Source organism: Perca fluviatilis, chromosome 14, assembly GCF_010015445.1.
Source record: "Perca fluviatilis chromosome 14, GENO_Pfluv_1.0, whole genome shotgun sequence".
NCBI classification, from domain to species: Eukaryota; Metazoa; Chordata; class Actinopteri; order Perciformes; family Percidae; genus Perca; species Perca fluviatilis.
This window is the reverse complement of record NC_053125.1, coordinates 32,903,635-32,913,634: the sequence shown is the minus strand read 5'-3', so window position 1 is coordinate 32,913,634 and position 10,000 is coordinate 32,903,635. Positions and strand designations below refer to the sequence as shown.

The window sequence follows — 10,000 nt, the reverse complement described above, 5'->3', positions numbered from 1 at the left end:
AATTACTTTATTGGTACCCGTAGGTAAACTAGTTTTCCAGTCTAAGAGGCAGGACATCCTTAAAACTTTATCGACCACAAATGTAACATACAACACACAAAAAATTAAAACATATGAAATCACTTAAAAAAAAAAAGTTTTTGCAAGTTCCCGCAATTTCATCGCAAATATCATAGAGCATATTCCGTCGCATTTTTTAAGAAAACAGTGCCGCATAATCTAGGATTTTTGCCCCACAACAATCACAGAAAAACTCAGCTTTTTTCTGGAAGGACTGAACGACTTTCTATACCGTAATATAAATATAAACAATTAGTAATAATGACTTTCTGGATTATATGATCAACCAGTTTCAATAACTTTCTTTCTACGTAATGGAACGATGACTTCGGTGCCCTCGTAGAGCGGTTAAAGGGTTAACACAGAGCATAGAAAAGAAATCCTCCAATGAGAATATCCAGAGCCTGTTGCTAGGGGGTCTGATGGGAGGATTTTTCATTTTTTGGGACAGCCCAGAGCGCCTTCCCCCGGTAATCGGGTGACCAAAAAGTCCTCTTTTGCCCGGCGGACATGTCCACTTTTTTTTGCCGAAAGCTCTGCGTGGAGCCTGCGTACAACCATAAAACAAGACGTAGTGCAGCTTCACAGTTGAACAGCAAAAAGAACATGTCCCACGTAGCGTCCCGGTCGGGACCGGACTAGTGGGAGGCGCAGTGCACCGTGTGCAAAGCTGGCACATATGTTTCAGTGTCTTTATTATTTATCTTATTACACTGAAAAGGTATTAAGAGATATTTTGTTGAAGCTGGATTTTCTAACACAGAAGAGGTCATATTTAGAACATTAGTTCATATTTATTTATTTATTTTAAAAGAGAGATATTATTGTAGGTTGTTACAGATTATATTTTATCACAGAAGTTATTTTTGCACCATTGAGGCATAATAAAGCAAGTTCATTTACCGTTAATTAAGCCTGTCTGAATTTGTGTCTTGAGGCCAGGCCGAGAGTCCTCTTTTTTTTTTTTGGAAATCACCCTACCCGGTAACTTTCCATTCTGAAAAGTTACAGAAGATGACGCCATCTGAACTATTGAACTCAGCTACTTTTTTGTGTGAAGTCAGCAAGTCTCCTGCTGTGACAGAGGGCTGGCCCATCGCCAGCCCTTTGTCCAGAGAGAGGATGTGCGACTGGGAGAGGTGCGAAGATCAGGGAAGCTCCTTGACGGATGATAAACACGCCAAAGATTAATGGAACATACATCATATCTTTGCTTTCAGTTTGAACTTTTAACCAGTTTTGACACATTTAATACAACATTTAAAAACTAGGCATATCATGTTTCAAGGAGAATCCCTTGAAAAGCCATTGGACGCACAAAAAAAAGACCTGACACCTGCCGGGACCAATAAGAGAAGAACGCGCCGGAGTAGAATAGTATTTAAAGCGCCCATATTATGCTAATTTTCAGGTTCATAACTGTATTTTAAGGTTGTACCAGAATAGGTTTACATGGTTTAATTTTCAAAAAACACCATATTGTTGTTGTACTGCACAGCTCTCTCTCACTGCTGCAGATCCTCTTTTCACCCTGTGTTCAGGTCTCTGTTTTAGCTACAGAGTGAGACCTCTCTTCTTCTTCTGTATTATCTTTGATTGCACTCGCACATGCTCAGTAGCTCAGATCGTAGCTCATGTCAGCTAGCTCCATAAACAGTAAAAGAAAGGCTGTTTCTTCAACTTTGGTCAGTTCCAAGGCAGGATCAGCTGGGAGACTTCTTCTAAACGAGGGCGCACATGTAAGTAGTTCTTTTGTAGATTATGGTGAACTAGTGTGTGTTGTAGCAGTGCTTTGCTATTGAGAACGACGTAGCATGCTAGCGTACGCTAAATGACCTTTTTTTCTGCCTTATTGCTTGGAAATAAATCTGGAGCAGAAGGAGAGAAGTTGTAGACTTTTTATCTGAAGTTGGAGTGACTTTTTATCTGAAGTTGGAGTGACTTTTTATCTGAAGTTGGAGTGACTTTTTATCTGAAGTTGGAGTGACTTTTTATCTGAAGTTGGAGTGACTTTTTTACCTTCTTCTCAACAAAACGAACACACTGACAGTACTTAATAAAAGTTTGAACTGAATAAACGATGTGTTTGTTACAAGTAACAGTTAGTGGTCTAGAAATAAAGCTTTCTTTTTACTTTACCCTCTGCCCCACGACGACTAGCTTTATAAGCTAACCAGCGGTTTTTCTGTAGCTTGTTTCAAGCTAGCGACACATTGGATCAGCATGAAAACATGTCCCAGAGAACGGCCGATTCGGTGCACCGCAATTGTCCTTCTAAGCCAATCAGTGTTTAGATCAGGGGGGGGGGGTCTCCCAGCAACCGGTCTCACAGCCTGAATATGAATGCTACGTTTACACATGGCCGGCTAGTTTCATAAACGGACATTTCAACCTCTCCGTTTTTAAAAATAACATCGTGCACAACTGTCAGTTTTCAGAAAAGTGTTCGTTTACACGTACCCGCGTATATATATGCCGTCAAGAGCACGCCAGACCTGTAGGTGGCGGTGTAACGAGAAGCTCAAGCCCACGTTAGCCAATCAGAATCCAGAAAATAGTAACAGCAGCAACGAATCACTTCCTTTTCCTCTCTCTTCCTCACTTCCTCGGCTGCCCTAAACCTCCGTTTGTCTCAGTTTACCTGCAAACAAAGTTTTCCAAAATCTCCAGTCTGGCCGGAGGTTTATAGAAAGACTCTGTTTCAGAGGAGAATTCTCCGTTTGCGTGTAAACGAAGGGAAATGTCTCCGTTTTACAAAATAACCACGTACGTGTAAACAGGGCCAAAGACTCTCTGGTTCTGGGGGAATTTCATAGTCTCAAAGTCGGCAAACCTGCCAAAAATTCTGCTTTGAGTGACGCCTATAATTACTAGGGATGCACCGTGTGTGTGTGTGTGTGTGTGTGTGTGTGTGTGTACCCAGGTTTTCCTTCAGCAGCCAGGTGAGAACAGAGTCTCTGTAGGGAATGAAATCACTCTTCCTCTTCTTGTTGCTCTGCTGTAAAAGGAAAGACGACCAAAAGTCATTCTTTACTGTTTAATGTCAGGAACTTCAACGTGTGTATAAATGTGATGTGTGTGTGTGCGTGTCTCTGTGCATGTGTGTGCGTCTGTGTGTGTGCGTGTCTGTCTTTGTGTGTGTCTGTGCGTCTGTGTGCATGTTTGTGTCTGTGTGTTTGTGTGTGTGTGTGTACACGCGTGTTTGCGTGCGTCTGTGTGTGTTTGTATGGGTGTCTGTCTGTGTGTCCGTGTGCGTCTGTCTGTGTGTGTGTGTGTGTCTGTGCACCTGTGTGTGCGTCCGTGCATGCGTCTCTGTGTGTGTGTGTGTGTGCGTCCGTGTCTCTGTGTCTGTCTCTGTGTGCGTATATATGTGTCTCTGTGTGTGTGTCTGTGTGTGTGTGTGTGTGCGTCTGTGTGCATGCGTGTGTGCGCACGTCTGTGTCTGTGTGTGTGCGTCTGTATCTGTGTGTGTGTGTGTGTGTGTGTGTGTGTGTGTGTGTGTGTGTGTGTGTGTGTGTGTGTGTGTGTGTGTGTGTGTGTGACGTACCATTTCAGCTAACGCTGAGATCACTTTCCCCAGCGTGGTCAGAGATTTATTGATGTTCGCTCCTTCCTGTACACAAACACACAAACACCACAGACTGTTTGTGACAGCAAAATGCATCCGAAAAGTGCAGAAAAATACACGTTCAATAAATTCAGATAAACGTTGACGAGATGTCGGTGAAGCAGCGTAACACTTGTGACCTCTGACCTTTAGCCGGGTCCCCTTGGCCCCGGAGGAGTCGGCTCGCTCGCTTCCAGCCAGGTCCACCAGACTGATCTTGCTCACCTGAAGACACACAAAATTCAATACTTGTCAGTATCTAAAAAAACATTATCTAAATACTTTAAAGATCCCGAAGGAACCCTGGTTGCCTCTAACTCCGTTCTCTTCGGTAAACAACAACAACCTTCGAGCTGCACGCTGAAAACAAGTCAGGCCAGCTCGGTTCTTTCAGGGAATGATTGTAAAGATTTAGTAAGACTATGTTGAGGTCATTTCTTCTCTAACTGGGAGGTTTTGGGACTGATTGGTGGGATTGCTGTGGACGAAGTACACACAGAGATACACACTGGTAAGAGCCAATGAGGTTTAACCTAGTATCAGCTAATTTAAATAGCTCACGGTACTGTGTTGTAACGAGTTTTCTTTTGGGGGGATGCAAATGTTCCACCAAAAATAACAGACACAGACACACACAGACACCAACCGATGCACAGACGCACAAAGACACACACAGAGAAACACACAGACACACACAAACAGATGTACAGACGCACGCACGCACACACACACACACACACACACACACACACACACACACACACACACACACACACACACACACACACACACACACACACACCTTCTCTGTGTCCAGGCTGGTCATCTGGTCTCGGCGTTTCTGGGTGAAGACGATGGTGAAGACGGCGTGCGACCGGGACGACGTCTCGTTCATGTTTGTGGCCGCGACCGTCCTGTAATCAATAATCAGTCAGGTGTCAATAATCAATAACCAGCCAGGTGTCAATAATCAATAATCAGTCAGGTGTCAATAATCAATAACCAGCCAGGTGTCAATAATTAATAACCAGCCAGGTGTTAATAATAAATAACCAGCCAGGTGTCATTAATCAATAACCAGTCAGGTGTCAATAATCAGTCAGGTGTCAATAATCAATAACCAGCCAGGTGTCAATAATTAATAACCAGTCAGGTGTTAATAATCAATAATCAGTCAGGTGTCAATAATCAATAACCAGCCAGGTGTCAATAATCAATAACCAGCCAGGTGTTAATAATCAATAACCAGTCAGGTGTCAATAACCAATAACCAGTCAGGTGTTAATAACCAATAACCAGCCAGGTGTTAATAACCAATAACCAGTCAGGTGTTAATAATCAATAACACCAGCCAGGTGTTAATAATCAATAACCAGTCAGGTGTTAATAATCAATAACCAGTCAGGTGTTAATAATCAATAACCAGCCAGGTGTTAATAATCAATAACACCAGCCAGGTGTTAATAATCAATAACACCAGCCAGGTGTTAATAATCAATAACACCAGCCAGGTGTTAATAATCAATAACACCAGCCAGGTGTTAATAATCAATAACACCAGCCAGGTGTTAATAATCAATAACACCAGCCAGGTGTTAATAATCAATAACACCAGCCAGGTGTTAATAATCAATAACACCAGCCAGGTGTTAATAATCAATAACACCAGCCAGGTGTCAATAATCAATAACCAGCCAGGTGTCAATAATCAATAACCAGTCAGGTGTCAATAACCAATAACCAGTCAGGTGTCAATAACCAATAACCAGTCAGGTGTTAATAACCAATAACCAGTCAGGTGTTAATAATCAATAACCAGCCAGGTGTTAATAATCAATAACCAGCCAGGTGTTAATAACCAATAACCAGCCAGGTGTTAATAATCAATAACACCAGCCAGGTGTTAATAATCAATAACCAGTCAGGTGTTAATAATCAATAACCAGTCAGGTGTTAATAATCAATAACCAGCCAGGTGTTAATAACCAATAACACCAGTCAGGTGTTAATAACCAATAACACCAGCCAGGTGTTAATAATCAATAACACCAGCCAGGTGTTAATAACCAATAACACCAGTCAGGTGTTAATAACCAATAACACCAGTCAGGTGTTAATAATCAATAACCAGTCAGGTGTTAATAACCAATAACCAGTCAGGTGTTAATAATCAATAACACCAGTCAGGTGTTAATAACCAATAACACCAGTCAGGTGTTAATAACCAATAACACCAGTCAGGTGTTAATAACCAATAACACCAGTCAGGTGTTAATAACCAATAACCAGTCAGGTGTTAATAACCAATAACCAGTCAGGTGTTAATAACCAATAACCAGTCAGGTGTTAATAACCAATAACCAGCCAGGTGTTAATAACCAATAACCAGCCAGGTGTTAATAATCAATAACACCAGCCAGGTGTTAATAATCAATAACCAGTCAGGTGTTAATAATCAATAACCAGTCAGGTGTTAATAATCAATAACCAGCCAGGTGTTAATAACCAATAACACCAGTCAGGTGTTAATAATCAATAACACCAGCCAGGTGTTAATAATCAATAACACCAGTCAGGTGTTAATAACCAATAACACCAGTCAGGTGTTAATAATCAATAACCAGCCAGGTGTTAATAACCAATAACACCAGTCAGGTGTTAATAATCAATAACACCAGCCAGGTGTTAATAATCAATAACCAGTCAGGTGTTAATAATCAATAACCAGTCAGGTGTTAATAATCAATAACCAGCCAGGTGTTAATAACCAATAACACCAGTCAGGTGTTAATAATCAATAACACCAGCCAGGTGTTAATAACCAATAACACCAGTCAGGTGTTAATAACCAATAACCAGTCAGGTGTTAATAACCAATAACCAGTCAGGTGTTAATAACCAATAACCAGTCAGGTGTTAATAATCAATAACACCAGTCAGGTGTTAATAACCAATAACCAGTCAGGTGTTAATAACCAATAACACCAGTCAGGTGTTAATAATCAATAACACCAGTCAGGTGTTAATAACCAATAACCAGTCAGGTGTTAATAACCAATAACCAGTCAGGTGTTAATAATCAATAACCAGTCAGGTGTTAATAATCAATAACCAGTCAGGTGTTAATAACCAATAACCAGTCAGGTGTTAATAACCAATAACCAGTCAGGTGTTAATAACCAATAACCAGTCAGGTGTTAATAACCAATCAAACATATCACGATAATTTAACACCATTAGTCGTCGAGTTCTGGAAAGATGTTGCCATTATTGAATTAACAAAAAAATAATAATAAAAAAAAAACTGTGAAATTTGCCTCATTACTTTTCCTATTAAAACTTTATTTTTTCATTCAGAACACAAAAGAGAAAATAAGAGTTTACTTGCAAAACGTAATGAGCTAAATAATTGTTTTTCTCGATTTTTCTGTTTTTGTGATCATTGGGAGACGAAAATCATAATCACGATTAAATCACGATTAATTGCACAGCTCTAGTGTGAACCTGTTTTTACTGTTTGAGTTTTTAGATTCAAAGTCTTTAAATACAGGAGCCGAGACGGTTCAACATGGATTCAAAAACGTTGAGAGAGAGCGTCCACGGAGCCCCGGGGTCAGCTGACCAGAGGATTCCCAAATCTGTGCGCACAAAAACAACTTCCTACAGTCAGACCCCTTAGCAGGGGGCGATTTGGGGTTATTTTTTATCATGTACAACAATACCAAAACATGCAATAATTAAACCCCCCCTCTAATACCACCGTGGATATAGAGCCACTCGGCCAGCCGCACCAAAAATACCTCTGCGTGGTGTCAACATGAAACACAGCGCTTTAACCCTTCGTGTTGACTTCTGGTCGACCATCTCTCGTTGTCCTTCTGGGTCAAAATTCACAATGTTTTTTGGGGATATTTTCAACACATTTCCTCACGTTTTTGTCACTTTTTTTTTTTTTCTCAACATTTTTGTCACTTTTTTCCCCCCACGTTTTCGATGCTCTTTTTCACTAACACCAACTTATTACCAATAGTTTTTACACGTATTTTTGCAATTCATGGTCAATAAATCTCATTTATAGGCGATTATGCCTGATTTTGAAATGATGAATGATTTTAGGAACGATATCAGAGGAACGTTATGTATGTTGGTGGAGCATCACAGACAGATCTCAAAGTTTGGTCACGTTTTTAAATCAATTTAAATTTTTCAAAAGCTATAAAACTGAATACCCACAATTAAAATTCAATGAAAGAAGTAATCAAGCACATTTTTTCTGGCTAAACTCCACCACCAACCACGGCCCCTGAAAGGAGCGTCATCTGGCAGTTTTTTGGGGATATTTTTGACACATTTCCTCACGTTTTTGTCTCTTTTTTTCAAAGTTTTTGTCACTCTTTCCACAAGGTATCGATGCTCTTTTTCACTAACACCAACTTATTACCAATAGTTTTTACACGTATTTTTGGAATTCATGGTCAATAAATCTCATTTATAGGCGATTATGCCTGATTTTGAAATGATGAATGATTTTAGGAACGATATCAGAGGAACGTTATGTATGTTGGTGGAGATCTCAAAGTTTGGTCACGTTTTTAAATCAATTTACATTGTTTTCCAAAAGCTATAAACTTGAATACCCTCAACTAAAATTCAATGAAAGAAGTAATGGAGTACTTGTAAATGTACTTAATTTTTTGAAAGTTTTGACAACAGGTCAAATTAGAGAGCGGAGTTTACTATGCGGCGAAAACTAAATACTCTCCTCCTCCCCAGGAAGAGTTTGTTCGTACCTCGAGTGTTTTAATAAATTAAAGTTAACGAGTTAACGAGTTGTTTTGGTGTTTTAATAAATTAAAGTTAACGAGTCGTTTTGGTGCCTAAACTTCAACTTTTTTCTGGCTAAACTCCACCACCAACCACGGCCCCTGAAAGGAGCGTCATCTGGCAGTTTTTTGGGGATATTTTTGACACATTTCCTCACGTTTTTGTCATTTTTTCCCCCACATTTTCGATGCTCTTTTTCACTAACACCAACTTATTACCAATAGTTTTTACACGTATTTTTGGAATTCATGGTCAATAAATCTCATTTATAGGCAATTATGCCTGATTTTGAAATGATGAATGATTTTAGGAACGATATCAGAGGAACGTTATGTATGTTGGTGGAGATCTCAAAGTTTGGTCACGTTTTAAAATCAATTTACATTGTTTTCAAAAGCTATAAACTTGAATACCCGCAACTAAAATTCAATGAAAGTAGTAATCGAGTACTTGCAAATGTACTTAATGTTTTGAAAGTTTTGACAACAGGTCAAATTTGAACATAGAGTTTACTACGCAGCGAAAACTAAATACTTCCCCCCAGGAAGAGCTCGTTCGTTCCTCGAGTGTTTTAATAATTTTTTTTTTTTAAAAACATATTTTTCCTAAAGTTAACGAGTCGTTTTGGTGCCTAAACATCACTTTTTCTGGCTAAACTCCACCACCACCAGGCCCCCTTAAAGGAGCGTCATCTGGCGGTGTCTGTACCCGGCTCTCAGTCACCCGTTGGCGGGTAAACAGCCGCCGCTGGTAGCCGGGCGTCCCGGAGCTCTGTAGCGGCTAAATACAACCAGCAGCTGCTGCTCAGATTTGATCTTCTATGGCCCTATGTTAACGAAAGTGTCTTCGCTAGTTTAATTGCATGACAATAAAGGCATTCGATCGTTAATTCCCGTGTGGACGCTGCGTTGGGGCGCCTGGCCACAGTTAGGAGGACTGACCGAGCCTTGTTGCCGGCGTCCATCAGGTCCCGGATGTCGGTGAATCCGGTCACGGCCAGTTTGGACAGGTCCTCCACGTAGGGGCCCAGGATGGGGTGCTCCCGGACCCGCAGGGTGCCCTGGGACTTGGGGTTCAGCAGGTCACGCACACGCTCGCAGTAGATCTCCATGTAGGACACCTGGAGGAGGAGGAGGAGGATGGGGAGGAGGAGGAGGAGGAGGAGGAAGAGAATCACTGAATGGAGTCTTGAGTTTACTTCCACAGAGTGGAGTCCCTTTCTGACCAGAGAGATTTTTGCAGTTCCTTTATTATTATTATTATTATTATTATTATTATTATGTGTTCTGACTAGACCAGTTTGGGGATTTTTAAGTTCCTCTGACCACAGCTCCTGTAACTCTTTCAGGTCCTACATCAGGACAGGGTCTTTTCAGTATCGGGACCTATATCAACCAGGGTCGGGTTTCTGGTACAGACAGACCAACAACGGGACAATTTTAACAGTTTTTGCAATCTTATTCGTCACTAAATTGACTGCTGACAACGTTTTAGGTGAGAAATGAACTG

General features: G+C 40.7%; 1 protein-coding gene across 1 annotated transcript in view; it reads right to left on the bottom strand.

Annotated features, from left to right (window-relative positions):
* The window catches only part of LOC120572610 (kinesin-like protein KIF1C), a 73,875-nt gene that overhangs the window by 39,862 nt on the left and 24,013 nt on the right, over positions 1–10,000 (bottom strand). The window contains 5 exon segments of the mRNA XM_039821931.1: positions 2,980–3,058; positions 3,608–3,673; positions 3,815–3,892; positions 4,470–4,581; positions 9,433–9,611. Of these exon segments, the coding sequence (XP_039677865.1) occupies positions 2,980–3,058; positions 3,608–3,673; positions 3,815–3,892; positions 4,470–4,581; positions 9,433–9,611 (514 nt within the window).